Genomic DNA, 16017 nt, shown 5'->3' on the forward strand with positions numbered 1-16017 from the left:
ATGGGTAAAAGGCTTGTGCCCCAGCTGGCAAATCTGATCATAAGTCAATCAGAAACCTTTCTGGTTGGATATTTTCTTATTCATAAAATGCATTTGGCCAATCCAGCTGTTGCACAGTAAAGCAGTTTCTTTTTTTTTTTTTTTTTTAATTTTTTTTTTGGTCCGGTCGTGGGGCCTGAACTCTGGGCTTGGGCGTTGTCCCTCAGCTCTTCAGCTCAAGGCTAGCGCTCTACCACTTGAGTCACAGCGCCACTTGCGGCTTTTTTCTTTTTGCTTATGTGGTGCTGAGGAATCGAACCCAGGGCTTCAGGCATGCAAGGCAAGCGCTCTACCACTGAGCCACCTTCCCAGCCCCAGTAAAGCAGTTTCAATGACCTATTACATGCTTGTGTCCCAAGCACTAAGGGCACCCAGCCATAACTCACAATTCTATTGTATGTGCATATATTAACACATCATGTTGTACATCATAAAAACAGTCTGGCCAGGCACCAGTGACTTACATACTAGCGACTCAAGAGGCTGAGATCTGAGGATCGCAGTTCAAAGCCAGCCTGGCAAGAAAGTCCCTGTGAAATTCTTATCTCCAACATACTACTCCAAAAAAAGCCAGAAGTAGTGCTATGGCTCAAGTGGTAGAGCACTAGCCTTGAGCACAAAGAGGCTCAGGGACAGCACAGGCCCTGAGTTCAAACCCAACCAACAACAACAACAAAAAAAACCAGGTCTGGTAATGTGGCTTAGTGGTAGAATGCTTACCTAGCATGCATGAAGCCCTGGGTTCAATTCCTTAGTACCACATACACAGAAAAAGCCAGAAGTGGCTCTGTGGCTCAAGTGGTAGAGAGCTAGCCTTGAGCAAAAGGAAGCTCAGGGACAGCCCTCAGGCCCTGAGTTCAAGCCCCAGGACTGGCAATAAAAAAACAAACAAACAAAAAATCCATAGTCTGAACTTGCCAATTAAAAAAAAGCCATCAGAAGCAAAACCATAAAAACTATCAAGTAGCTGCCCATATCTTACTAGAAGGATGGAAAGAATCTAAAGCATTATAAAAATCTAAGATGTTTATTTTTCTAATCCTCACCCACATATCTTAAGAGGCATTATTTGTATCTAATTTTTCACCATCCACAACTTTTGCTAATGCTTACAGATCCAAATAAAAAAAAAAAAAAAAAGCAAAACAAAACCCTCCCAAGGGAACTATAAAAACTGTCATGGAATTTTGCTGTATTATAAAAAGCTCTGACATAGCTTGTACTGTCTTTCTTCTTTATAACTTCTTTTATGTAGGATTTTTGCAATAGAGGCATTTTTGCCTACATAATACTGTTTTTACTAATTACTTTGAATAGTCTAAACAGGATTAGTTTAACACTAATATAAGACATTTTTTAATGTACATATGTAAAAGCTACTTACAACGCCAGGCACCGGTAGCTCATGCCTGTAATCCTAGCTACTCAGGAGACTGAGATCGAGGATCATGGTTCAAAGCTAGCCCGGGCAGGAAACCCTGTGAGACTCTTATCTCCAATAAACCACTAGAAAACCAGAAGTGGTGCTGTGGCTCAAGCAGTAGAGCACTCACCTTGAGCTGAAGAGCTGAGGGATAGCACCCAATCCCAGAGTTCAAGCCCCACGACTGACCAAAAAAAAAAAAAAAAAGCTATTTACAGAACACTAAAATTAATTATCTTGGCCTTAGTACGACTAATACACACTTTGGAAATGAATGACAGAGCCAAGTGCCAGTGGCTCATGCCTGAAATGTCAGCTACTCAGGAAGCTGAGAGCTAAAGATTGCAGTTCAAAGCCAGACTGAGCAGACTGGGAGACTCTTATCTCCAATAAACTAATCAGAAAAATCCAGAAGTGATGCTGTGGCTCAAGTGGAAGTACAAAGAAGCTCAGGTACAGAGCCCAGGCCTGGAGAGTTCAAGTACCACAAAAACCAGCCAAAAAACAAAGAAGGAGGAGGAGGAGGAAGAAGAAGGAAGAAGGAAGAAGGAAAAAGAAGAAGAAGAAGAAAAAGAAGAGGAGGAGGAGGAAGAGGAGGAGGAGGAGGAGGAGGAGGAGGAGGAGGAGGAGGAGGAGGAAGAGGAGGAAGAGGAGGAAGAGGAGGACAGGAAAGTAGAGTAGGCACTGTTGGAGAATGGATATAAGGGGAAGCTGAAAAATGAGTGTGAATATCAAAGTATTCTATCTGCATACATGAAAATAGAACAGAGAACCCATTTCAAATTGTTTTAAGAAGAAGGGAGAGGAGTTTGGACATTGTTGGCTCCCACCTGTAATCCTAGCTACTCTGGAGGCTGAGAGCTGAGCATTGGCATTTGAAGCCAGCTCAGGTAGAAAAGTTCATTGTGTGTCTATGTATGTGTGCGTGCGTATCACCAGTACTGGAGCTTTCAACCTATCGCCTCATACTCTCTCGTCTTCTTCCCTCAACACTGGCATTCTACCAGTTGAGCCAAACCTCCACCTAAGACTTTTTGATAAAGATAAAAAACATCTCTTTGAAGATAATTCTATCTGTTCAGGCTGGCTTCAAATTCCAATCTTCAGATTTCAATCCTAGCTACTCCTAGGAAGCTAGAAATGTGAGTACCGGGTAATACATATATTTAAAAAAAAGTCTAAGAAAATATTCATGTTCCCCTTTAGTAAATAGTATAGTATTCTATGTAAATGACCTTAGTTACTTAACACAATGAAGCTCCAAACTAGAATTTTAAAATTGAAATGACAATGCTTCATAGTGGCAAAATATAAAAATAAGCAATGACTAGTCCAGAAAAGGTTCTCTTTGACAAGCATGAACTGACATGTTTGCCCCACACACCCTCAAATGAAGCATAACAAACAGAAATGGACTATTGCTCTTACTCACTAAGTCTGTCCTGCAACTACAAAAGGAAGCTAAGGAAATAGCCAAAAGCAAGATAAGAAGTCAGGGTATAATAATTTAAATGTATGGCATTTATCCAGACTCATGTTTGTAACAAAAAAAAAAAAAAAAAAAAAAAGAATATCCTGCCAAGAATCATATTGACTAACTCAGTAGGCACTTGGTGACCCTCATGAAGAAGTGTATTGCCAAAGGCCTTTCTTTACTAGTCCTCACCTCTTGTTCTGGTACAATGTTAAAATTACATCAAATGTTAAGAATTACCTTAGTCACACTTTCTATCTTTGTGCAACATATAAAAACTAACAAGGTCGGGCTGGGAAGGTGGCTTAGTGGTAGAGCGCTTGCCTTGCATGTATGAGGCCCTGGGTTCGATTCCTCAGCACCACATAAGCAAAAAGAAAAAAGCCGAAGTGTCGCTGTGGCTCAAGTGGTAGAGCGCTAGCCTTGAGCTGAAGAGCTGAGGGACAGTGCCCAGGCCCAGAGTTAGGCCCCACGACTGGATCAAAAAAAAAAAAAAAAAAAAAACTAACAAGGTAGTGCCTTGGCCCTTATTCATGTCACTCTTACAGATGTGAAAAGTTCTACCTAATTTTACTGTTTAGAAGCTGTCTTGTTTCCACTATAATCTTCAAGGGGTTTTGGAATATTCTTTTTGAAAGAAAACATACAGACTTCAAACCAACCAGACTAGCCTAGCAATGGGGGGGCTCATGCTTGAAATCCTAGCTACTCAGGAGGCTGAGATCTAAAAATTGCAGTTCTAAGCCAGACTGGGCAGGAAAGTCCATGAGACTCTTCTCTCAATTACCCACCAAAATAAACTGGAAGTGGAGCTGTGGTTCAAGTGGTAAAGCGTTAGATTTGAGCAAAAAACAAAACAAAAAACTTAGGGCCAGTGCCTAGGCTCTGAGTTCAAGTTCCAGAACCCCTTGCTCCCCGCTCCAAAAAAAAAAAAATACCAGACTAAAGGTAACAGTCAAGCTCAAAAGAGGACATGTTTTCTTTCACCTGAATATACACATACAACTGCTGCTTGATATAACAGTAAGTACATTCTATTCGGTAAGTGTCTGGCAAAAACAAAAAACAAAAGAACTCAGAAATAGTGCCCAGGCCAAATTCAAGCCCCACAAACAAACAGCACACACACACACACACACACACACACACACACACACACACACACACACACACACACACACACACACACACACACACACACACACACACACACACACACACACACACACACACACTCTCTCTCTCTCTCTCTCTCTCTCTCTCTCTCTCTCTCTCTCTCTCTCTCTCTCTCTCTCTCTCTCTCTCTCTCTCTCTCTCTCTCTCTCTCTCTCTCTCTCTCTCTCTCTCTCAAAAAAAAGGTAGGCCACGGCTGAGGTCTTCACCTGCATGATGAACCACTGACAGGCTAACCCTTATCTCATCCAGGATAAAGAGTTGTTCAAATGATACCACTCCGCTCTGAAAAGGAAACATTAGCATCTGCAGGACTAGTTAAAGCGGCCCATCTCAAACATAACCTTCAGTGCCAGGGCAGGGATATTTATGACTCACAAAATAAAACTACAAAAGTTAGATCCAGTTTTATCTTGAATTTATTGGAAGCCAATTGCCCACTGGCAGTTACATAATTCTGGTGATTCAGGCAGGTTATAACCATGATGATCCTGGCTTACTGAGAGATCAGCTTTCCTGCAAAGAGCTCAAAAAGATGAAGGAAGCCACTTTCAGAGTAAAAGAGATGACAAGAGATGGGCTGGGAAGGTGGCTCAGTGGTAGAGCGCTTGCCTTGCATGCATGAGGCCCTGGGTTCGATTCCTCAGCACCACATAAGCAAAAAGAAAAAAGCCAGAAGTAGCGCTGTGGCTCAAGTGGTAGAGCTCTAGCCTTGAGCTGAAGAGCTGAGGGACAGTACCCAGGCCCAGAGTTCAGGCCCCACGACCGGACCCCCCCCCAAAAAAAAGAGATGACAAGAGTTTTTTCTGGAAAGCTGTCACACTTGAGAAGAAACTGCAAAGTATATAAGAAGTCCTTCATTAAAGGCTACCTGGTTAAGTTTACTTTAGAAAAGCAGGGTAGAGTGATATATGGGATCCCTGAGAAAGAACCACAGGCATTCTACCCAGGGTGGGGAAGAAAAAACAAGGGCTCTACCCCAAGGGCCAACTGGTAGATAGGAGTGTTGGGGACAAAGGGAGGAGCCCATCCCAGGTGAGTCAGCAATGCCAATAGAATTCAATAGCACACCTCTGTAGGAAAATAGGTGCAGTCATGACTCTCATCCATCCATGACGTATAAAGGAAAAAGTCTCAGGTTAGGTAAAGGTGAGATGTGCTATTAGCAACGGGGAGAAGGACTCACAGCAAAGCAATGGGAGTCAGTAAGAAATACTGAAGATGTGTGCAACATGTGACCAGTGACCAATGCATGGTAGAGCTCTGACTTCTGTACTGTTCAGACAGAACCCACGCCCAGCCCAGCATCTTCTTTTAGTTCTTATCAAACTGCACTATTAAAAACAGAGCATTTACTAACACAGAACAAAATGTTCCCCCAAATGCACCTATGACACAAGGTTACTTAATTAGGAGTCATTCCTCCTCAGAAGTTGACATACAAGCCAAATCTATAAAATGTGTGATTATACCCTTGCCGTAAAGGACATATGAATCAAAACAATTCTGAGATACCATCTCACCCCAGTTAGACTGGCCAACATTGTGAATTTGAACAAATAAAAGTTGGCAGGGATATGGGGAAAAAGAAACCCTATTATACTGTTGGTGGGAATGTAAACTAGTACAACTACTCTGGACAGCAGTCTGGAGGTTTCTCAAAAAACTAAATATGGATCTTCGCTAAATATGGATCTACCCAGCCATACTACTCCTAAACATCTATCCAGAACATCACAAGCCAGGATATCATAAAGACACTTGTATAGCTATGTTTATTGTTGCACTATTCACAATAGCCAAGTTATAGAAACAGCCTAAATAACCCACATTAGATGAGTGGATCAAAAAAAAAAATGTGGTACCTATATACACTGGAATTTTATACTGCAATTCGAAATAATAATATTATGTCATGTGCAGGAAAAAGGACAGAGATAGACCTAGAACAAATCATGTTAACTGAGGTAAGCTATGCTCAGAGAAACAAATGGGTACATGTTTTCTCAGGAAGCTAGATCTAAAATACCCTAGGCTGGGAGCTGGTGGCTCACGCCTGTAATCCTAGCTACTCATCCTGAGTAGCTAGCTACTCAGGCTGAGATCTGAGGATCACGGTTCAAAGCCAGCCCAGGCAGGAAAGTCCATGAGACTCTTATCTCCAATAAACCCTAGAAAATTGGAAGTAGCGCTATGGCTCAAGCGGTAGAGCACTCACCTTAAGTTGAAGAGTACAGGGACAGCACCCAAGCCCAGAGTTCAAGCCCCACCACTGACCAAAAAATAAAATAAAAATAAAATACCCCTGGGCATGATCAATTACATAGGACAATAGGCATTCACATACAGTGAGACCAAAGGAGGATACTCTTAGAGGAGAAATACAAAGGTGCAATGTCTGTGTGCATCTGATCACATAAAATAGTATTTCTCAAAATGAACTCCAGGAAATAGAAACAAGGGTTTTGTTATTGTTGGTTTTGTTTTGTTGTTTTTTTTGGTTGGTCGTGGGCTTCAACTCTCAACCTGGGTGCTGTCCCAGAGTTCTTTTGCTCAAGACTAGCACTCCACACTTCTGGTTTTCTGGTAATTAATTGGAAATGAGAAGCTCATGGACTTTGCTGCCCAGGCTGACTTTGAATCACGAGCCTCAGATCTCAGTCTTTTGAGTAGCTAGGACTAGAGGTGTGAGCCTTGTTTTTGTTTTCTTTTCTTTTTGTCTTGTTTGTCCTTTTGTTTATCCATCTTTGGGAGGGTGGGAGCGGGCACAGAAATGGAGGATCAAAGGGTAAACAAATGCAGCAGTGGTACTCACTGGACACGAATGTTGAAAATAAACTATACAACTTGTATATAGAGATGGGAAAATCCGGGTGTCAATGGCTTATGCCTGTAATCCTAGCTACTTAGGAGGCTGAGATCTGAGGATTGTGGTTCAAAGCCAGCCAGAGCAGAAAGTCCATGAGACTTATCTCCAACAAGCCACTCAGAAAATCGGAAGTGGTGCTGTGGCTCAAGTGGGAGAATGCTCCTTGAGCTGAAGAGTGGAGGGATAGAGCCCAGGGCCCACGACCAACCAAAAACAAACAAACAACAGAAATGGGAGGGAAAAACTGGGAGACAGTAAGGGAAGGGATGATACTGTTCCCCCCGCCCCCCAAAAATGCTCATGCTGGGTGCTGGTGGCTCACTCATGCCTGTCATCCTAGCTACTCAGGAGGCTGAGATCTGAGGATTGCAGTTTGAAAACAGCCTGGACAGGAAAGTTCATGAGACTCTTCTCTCCAATTAACCGCCTGAAAACCAGAAGTGGTGCTGTGGCTCAAAATGGTAAACTACTACTAGCCTTGAGTGTAAAAGGTCAGGAACAGTGCCCAGGCCCTGAGTTCAAGCCCCACAACCAACAAAAAAAGAAATGTACTCATTACCTGACTTACATAACTGTAACCCTTCTGTACCTGAAAAATAACTCGGCGCAAAAATGACTGGAGATATGGCTCAAGTGGGAGAGTAACTGCCTAGCAAGTATAAGGCTCTGAGTTCAAACTCTAATACTGTCACACACCAAAAAATTATAAGACCAGGTGTGATGATTTACATCTGCAGTCATCTATATCATGAGAGATCACTGTGTGATTTCAGCATGTAACTTGGAAGGTGTCAAGGGAACTGGGATGATCATATTCCTTGGTCTAGCAAGCTAATATTGCCAGTGGGTATTAAACCTTTAAGCCTAGTCATCTGCAAAGAAAAAACATTTAGTTTATAAGCCCATGGCACATTTATGGATTCTAACCAGTCCACGTATTCTAAGAGTAAAATGTTTTTGCTTCTCAATAGAGGTAGGTTTACAAAGTATTTGGTGAAGAATTTGCAGTCATACTGTGTAACAATAAGCAACAAAAATCCTGTACTCAACCAGGGTACTCAGGGTAGACAATAATTGGACAGGATCCTTAAATGAACAGGCTACTAGATTTTTGGAGCCAAGGAAAGAATTCACATTAGCTTGTGTGGAGGAGTTACGTAACTAAGATATATAACCTTAAGCCAGTGCCAGTAGCTCATACCTGTAATCCTATGTACTTGGGAGGCTGAGATCTGGAGAATTGAGAGTTGAAGCCAGCCAGAAAAGTCTGCAAGACTCCATCTTCAATTAATAATCAAAAAGCAAGCCGGGCGCCGGTGGCTCACGCCTGTAATCCTAGCTACTCAGGAGGCTGAGATCTGAGGATCGAGGTTCAAAGCCAGCCCGGGCAGGAAAGTTCGTGAGACTCTTATCTCCAATAAACCACTAGAAAACTGGAAGTGGTGCTGTGGCTCAAGCAGTTGGGCGCTTGCCTTGAGCTGAAGAGCACAAGGACAATTCCCAAGCCCAGAGTTCAAGCCCCACGACCGACCAAAAAAAAAAGCAGGGCTGGAGGCATAGCTCAAGTGGTAGAGCACTGGCCATGAGCAAAAAAGGTGAGTGAGAGCTCAAGGCTGGAGTTGAAGCCTCCCTGCCCTACCCTCACCCCTCTTTCCTTTCTTACCCATAGGCTTCAGGCTTCACCACTTCTATCTTTTCTCTTCCTCCCCCTGTGGCCCTCCTTTCTCCTCTTCTCTTTCAGAGAAGGTCTTTCTTTGTAGATCACTCTGGCCTGACCTCATTATGCAGCCCAGGGCTGGCTTCAAATTCTCATCTGCCTGCATCCTCTTCCAGAATGCTAGGAGTACAGGTGTGGGACACCATGCCTGGATTCTCTTTCCTATTTTCTTATTTTCCACTATTTTCTATTCTATTTCTTCTAATTCTCCAAGATATTTTTCTTAAACAACTGAAGATTATGAAAGAAGAGCCTATGAGGAAGCTTCTTGAGTCAAGCTGGAATCAATACAGCCTTTGACATCTCTTATTTTCTCTTCTTATCCTCAAATTCTGTACACTTTTTCTACTGATACATCTCCCTGTTGCTAATCTTTCCTAACTATATCCCTGGAACACTCAGTAGTAAAAGACAATTGACTAATATTTGTCCTCAAAGAGTTGTTATGTGTAAGCAAGATTAAAGCTTCAGAAACTTGTGTAGATACGTCTGTACAGATGTAAATACCTTCTACGCTGTCTTTGTGACTCACAACACTTTACAATTCTGGACTGCCTTTCAACCGTTGTTTTGGTCCTATCTCCAGCAGTACTGTGATGGTTAATTTTGTGTATCAACTTGGCTGGTGAACGACATTACTCTAGATGTTTCCATTAAGGTCATTATTTACATGGGATTAACATTTAAACTCCTGGGGAAAAAAGGAGATTACTCTCTATAATATGGGTGGGCTTTACCTGATCAGTGGACAGCCGTAACAAAGACCTCTTTCAAGTAAGAAATTCTACCATCATTTGGATCGATCTCTCTCACTCGTGCTCTCTCTCCCATCCCCCCCAAAAGCAGAGAAAATGGGTGAAGGAAATAGGTAATTGTAAAAAAGCCAGATACAGGCCTTATGAATAACTTCCTTAAAACCCATTCACTAGTCCTCTACTATAGAATCTGGAAGGCTAAAATGAGTTTTAATTTTCTCAAAACCACTCAATAGTTCTGACACAGTTAGCTTGATGCAGAAGAATTCCTTCCCAAATACAGGCCAAAGTCTCTAAGCCTTTCCTCATACCTGGAGCATGATAGGTTCAGGTGTTAAAACAGTACATGAGAAAGCTGGTCTTTGGCTGTGCTAGGCTTCTACCTTGCCCCAAGCACTCCCTATATCGTATCCCAACTAAAAGTGCAAGTAGAATTGGACTTCGTAGGCCCATGTGTATTCTGACCTTTGTGAAAGCTGAGACTCTATTCAAGAGAGAACTTTTAAGAACCCAGCTGTAAGCTGTCTGCACAGATTGGAAGCTGAAAGTAATGATAGTGAAGCATTAGCAATCATAACCATGAATCATTAAGGAAAATATCGTTTTAAAAGCTCTATGAAGGGGCTGGGAAGGTGGCTCAGTGGTAGAGTGCTTGTCTTGCATGCACGAGGCCCTGGGTTCGATTCCTCAGCACCACATAAGCAGAAAAAGCCGGAAGTAGGGCTGAGGCTCAAGTGGTAGAGCACTAGTCTACAGCTGAAGAGCTGAGGGACAGCGCCCAGGCCGAGTTCAGGCCCCAAGACCAACCAAAAAAAAAAAAAGCATTATGAAAATATGGCATTAAGTACTTTATGACATTCCACCTCAAAGACAGGAGGAATTAGGATAGAGCATTGCTTTAGTCATATGCACTGTAATATACTAGGTGGATTTAAATTTTTTACCCTTAGGCTTCTGACATTAGAGAACTATAATGTTCTACAAAGCCATCATGTAATAAAACCTCACTAATGAGGGATCAAGAAAAGAACTTACTAGCTAAGTTGGTAAAAATGTGAAGTAAACCATCCAAACAACCCAGTAAATTTTTAAGTCAACAGTATCCTGTCTTTCAAGGCTGCAAATGACATAGCTCTACAACCTGACTTTTCTCCATACCTGCCTATAAGAAGCAAACCTAATGTAATCAAACAAGAGCCTTCAAACGCTCAGGCTTACCTTTCTTTTCTCCTGTGTAGGGCACATAGTCTTCCCGGTCCTTCTGCTCCAGGGCTTCCTTCTCCAGATATGAAAGCAGGTGTTCTCGATCAAATGGCCCTGTGGCTGATTTTGATGTCTGGTTCTTCTGGCGGAAACCCGCAGGCAGGAGGGCATTCTGCCAAGAGAGTGAGCCAGCCATTAGGAACACCAAGCATGCCAGTCCTGGTGTTTCCTGAGATTTCCCATACAAGAAAATCGTATTCAAGACTAAACACTTCACTGCAGGATTGTAGCACAGTAATGCAAACATGCTCCAAAAAAGGAGCCTTTAAAAAATCAGTTAGAGGGCTGGGAAGGTAGCTCAGTGGTAGAGTGCTTGTCTTGCATGCATGAGGCCCTGGATTTGATTCCTCAGCACCACATAAACAAAAAAACCCAGAAGTGGCACTGTGGCTAAAGTGGTAGAGCACTAGCCTAGAGCTGAAGGGCTGAGGGCAGTACCCAGGCCCAGAGTTCAAGCCCCATGACTGACCAAAAAAAAAAATCAGTTAGAATGCACTTACATTATTATTAAGATTGCTTCCTAGGTTTTTTTCCTTCAGAAAAAAATTCTACACCATTTACTTTTTAAATGTTGAAGAATTGTTATAAATATAGTGGTGTGTCTTTTTTTTTTTTTTTTTTTGGGTCCGGTCATGGGGCCTGAACTCTGGGCCTGGGCGCTGTCCCTCAGCTCTTCAGCTCAAGGCTAGTGCTCTACCACTTGAGCCACAGTGCCACTTCCGGCTTTTTTCTTTTTTGCTTATGTGGTGCTGAGGAATCGAACCCAGGGCCTCATGCATGCAAGGCAAGCCCTCTACCACTGAGCCACCTTCCCAGACCAGTGTCTTATTTTTTTGAGACAGGGTCTCATTATGTAGTCCTGGTTGTCTTAGAACTCACTAACAAAATCTTAGCCTGGGCCTGAGGGCACACTTCTATTCCAGCACCCCACTCACATGTTTGAGGCCAGCCGAGGCTACACGGCAAGAGTTAAACTACTCAGCAAATACATACATAGAAAAGTATCACAAAAGAATTTTAAGCAATTATAGATAATATTCCTTCATGACTTCCATTTAACTATGGAGTCTTTCTCATGAAAAAAATGCACATTAATGTGGAGAAAATGTACATTATTATCAGAAGATTAATGTTTGCCTGCTTTTGTTTAAACACAACATGAAAGCTTCTACTTTGTAGGTATACACATAAGCACAAGGACATACCTGCAGAAATTACTGCCTCAATGCACCCGAAGACACCCACAGCAAGGCCCGCCTCCCTGGGTTTTCCTGTGACCTGCCTCTCAGTGCATGGATGCAGAGGGGGAGGCATCAGATGCCTGATGCTCTTCACCCCTCATTCCCACTCCCCTGTAGCTTCACCCACCGTAGTCACACAGACGTTTTTTTCCTCCCTTTGCCTGTCAAATACTTCCTCGAAACAGAGATTAGCCTATCTCAAAGAGCTAATCAGCTGCTATGCCTTTAAAAACATTCTTCCCAGCAAACAGAAAAAAAGTTTTCTTAGAGGAAAAAAAAAAAATCAGGAGATGTTTGAGAAGACAGGTTAAAATAGTGGTGTCATAAAGACACCAGTAATTGGGAGTATCCATGGTTCAAGGCCAGCCAGGCAAAAAGTAGGATTCCTATCTCACTTAATAGTGAGTGTGGTGGGAGCTGGGAAGGTGGCTCAGTGGTAGAGTGCTTGCCTTGCATGCCTGAGGCCCTGGGTTCAATTCCTCAGCACCACATAAACAAAAAGAAAAAAGCCGGCAGTGGCGCTGTGGCTCAAGTGGTAGAGCGCTAGCCTTGAGCTGAAGAGCTGAGGGACGGTGCCCAGGCCCAGAGTTCAGGCCCCACGACCGGACCCCCAAAAAAAAAAAAAATAGTGAGTGTGGTGGCCTGGGCCTGAGATGCCAGTAAGGCAGGAGACAATAGTAGGTGTGAGCCACTCACACCAGTAATCCCAGAGACTCAGGGAGGTCAAGATCTGAGGATCAAGGTTTGAAGCCAGCCCAGGCTTGCACCTACATCAGGGTCAAGATCATCCAGAACAGTTTCTAGTTGTTTCAGTTCCATTTCTGACAGGTTCCCAAGAATCTCATCTTCATCCAGGTCCTTGTACTTCTCTAAGTCCTTCCGAAATGGGAGTGCCATGATTCACTGTGTATAAGTCACCTGCTATGCAGAACAGGCAGAGGTGATTTCTATAATTTCTTACAGCTGTGGAAGAAGAACAAAAACATGTAAATATTATTTACCTTATCTACTTGCACTTCTTATTACAGAAAGTGAAACACAAATTCCGTGTAGTCTAACAGTCTACTGTTATCTATGGATTATCCAATACATTTACTTTTCTTTGTTGACAAAATAATCAAATGTGCAGGATTAAAATTCAAACCCATTAAAACAGCTACATAAATCTTAGGGACAAAACAAATTACAAGATAGCCTAAATTTAAATTTTTCCCACAGGTGCTGGTCGCTCAGGCCTGTAATCCTAGTTAATTGGGAGGCTGAGATCTGAGGATGGCAGTTCATAGCCAGCCCAGGCAATAAAGTCCCCATGGGACTCTTACCTCCAATTGGCCACCAGAAACCAGAAGTGGAGCTGTGGCTCAAAGTAGTGCAGCAAAAGGAGCTCAGGGACAGTGCCTAGGCCCTGAGTTGAAGCCCCACCCCCTCCAAAAAAATTTCCCTTAATGACTACAAATTATTCTACCAGAGCCCTTTGCATAGTACACTTAAGTTTCACTTGTTTTACTGCAATCTAGAGGACAATGTGGCTTAATACAGGGGAATAACAATATACTCCCCAGAGATGCAGTGGACTTTTGCCACTAAAAAGGTTTCTGAAACAGACTTGAAAAAAAAATTGGCTGGCTGCCAGTGGCATACACTTGTAATCCTAGTTACTGAGAAGGCTAAGATCTGAGGATGGAAGTTTGAAGCCAGCCCTGGCAAATATATCTACCAAACTTTTATCTCTAATTAACCAAAAAAAAGCAAGAAATGGCTAGCCTTCTGGAAAAAAAAAAAAAGTCAAGGGACATGAGTTCAAGCCCCAGTACTAGCATAAAAATAAATGAACAAATAGATATAAACATAAACATGGAGGGCTGGGAAGGTAGCTCAGTGGTAGAGCGCTTGCCTTGCATGCTTGAGGCCCTGGGTTCGATTCCTCAGCACCACATAAGCAAAAAGAAAAAAGCCGGAAGTGGCACTGTGGCTCAAGTGGTAGAGCGCTAGCCTTGAGCTGAAGAGCTCAGGGACAGCGCCCAAGCCCAGAGTTCAGGCCCCACGACCGGACCCAAAAAAAACCAAAACAAAACAAAACAAAATACAAAACCTCTTATTTCCTGGCATACATGAATAGGCTTTTCTGCAAAGTTCAAAAGTAGGAACAGAATTTCTGGAGAGAGCATATGCTTATACTCAACTTTATTTGATAATACCAAACTATTTTCAAAGGGATTGCATCGATTTACATCTCTACAAGATTCAATACAAGACAATTTATGTCTTTACTAACTTGGCATTATGAGCTTTTACTCTGCGCCATTTAGGTACATATGAATGGTATTTCACTTCGGCTTTCATTTCCATTTTGAATTACTGATGAAGTTTTTCATATGCCCACTGGCCAATTGCATCCTTTTCCTGAAAATAATCTGCTGCCTATTTTTATATTGGGTTCGCTCGCTCTTCTTTATAAGATTCCACTTATGTATTCCAGATACTAATTTTTCACACTAAGTTGAGTGTAAAACATTTCTTCTTCCATTTTCTTTTAACCCTATGAGATCATTCTGATATAGCCTAATGTTTCTATGTCCAGGATCAAGAGGCCAGACAATCCAGAGTCTGTTGAGCATGTGCATGCTGACAACATAGCTGGTTCCCTCCAGGTGGGCCTCAAGTGGTACAAGAGGCCAAGCAGGCCTGGCACCTGTGGCTCACGCCTATAATCCTAGCTACTCAGGAGGCTGAGTTGTGAGGATCCTGGTTCAAAGCCAGCCCAAGCAGGAAAGTCCGTGAGACTCTTATCTCCAATAAACAACCAGAAAACCAGAAGTGGCGCTGTGGCTCAAGCAGTAGAGCACTCGCCTTGAGCTGAAGAGCACAAGGACAGAGCCCAAGCCCAGAGTTCAAGCCCCAAGACTGACAAAAAAAAAAAAAGATAATAAAAAAAGAGGCCAAGCAGACCTCTGGAGCCTCTTTCCACATGATCACATCACCTCCCAAAGGTCCCTTCCTTAATACCATCACATGATTCCATTTCAACCTGTGAATGGGTTTGGGGGGTAGGACGAAAGTATTCAGACCAGGCTGAGAAGGTAGCTTAGCGGTAGAGTGCTTGCCTAGCATGCATGAAGCCCTGGGTTCAATTCCTCATTACCACATAAACAGAAAAGACCAGAAGTGGTGCTGTGGCTCAAATGGTAGAGTGCTAGCCTTGAGCAAAAGAAGTTCAGGGACAGTGTCTAGGCCCTAAATTCAAGGCCCTACACTGGTTAAAAAAAAAAAAAAAGTATTCAGACCAAGACACTATCTACCACAACCACTTTCTAAACAATAAAAGAAAAAAGAAGTCGTTTTTTCAGTTGTACATAATGTATACTAGACATTTTCACATAATATATTAAGTAAATACAATGGATGTTGGACCTATCCTTCTGTTCATCAACTCTGCTATCCAGTATTTTTAGTAAAGACTTTTGTGATCTTCTTGAGGTGTGGCATGTGGCAGTTGACCCAGGTATGGGCACATCTGGGACAGACACCTACTTTGCTTGCTTGCTTGAGACAGGATCTTAGCTATGTAGCCCCGACTGCCCTAGAACCTGCTGTGTAGTCCAAACAAGCTTCAAATTCTATCCTCTTGCCTCAGCCTTAAGTGCTGAGATTACAGGCACACACCACCATGCATGGTTGAGTCAGCAGCTTTGCACACAGAAGTTTGAGAAAATAGTGGCTTATTTCTCTGTATAAAAGCTCCATGTAAAGGATACAACTCAAGTAAAAGACTAGCTAAAGTAGCACTGTCTTCCCTGCCTATAACTTGTGCCATCTTTAATTTTTTAAAGTGAGATCTATATATCCCAAAACACATGCAAGTAAAAAAGTCCAAAGTCTGAAAAGCAGCCCAGAAAAATTCGTTAAGGTGGAGCAAAGAAGAGATTTAATCAGAAGCAGGTTAAAGTATAAAAGCAGCTAGATCACTGCTAAAATAGCAGGTTACTCACACCAGTTCATTAAGACCCTATTGAAAGGTATGGCTCCTATGTAAGTAACCCACTTCCTTTTTCTGGTTCAAAGC

The 16017-nt window shown here is 42.6% G+C and overlaps 1 protein-coding gene across 2 annotated transcripts in view; it reads right to left on the reverse strand.

The window, feature by feature from the left end:
- Window positions 1–16017, reverse strand: part of Tmod3 (tropomodulin 3) — a 56909-nt gene that overhangs the window by 19814 nt on the left and 21078 nt on the right. For both annotated transcript variants that reach the window (XM_069995403.1, XM_069995402.1), the window contains 2 exons: window positions 12726–12917; window positions 10669–10825 (listed from right to left, as the gene is read on the reverse strand). In XM_069995403.1, coding sequence (XP_069851504.1) covers window positions 10669–10825; window positions 12726–12851 — 283 coding nt within the window. In that variant the 5' untranslated portion in view covers window positions 12852–12917. The remainder of the gene's footprint in view (window positions 1–10668; window positions 10826–12725; window positions 12918–16017) is intronic.

The sequence above is a fragment of the Dipodomys merriami genome, unplaced genomic scaffold (genome assembly GCF_024711535.1).
Source record: "Dipodomys merriami isolate MVZ:Mamm:240054 unplaced genomic scaffold, mDipMer1.0.p SCAF_48, whole genome shotgun sequence".
NCBI lineage: Eukaryota > Metazoa > Chordata > Mammalia > Rodentia > Heteromyidae > Dipodomys > Dipodomys merriami.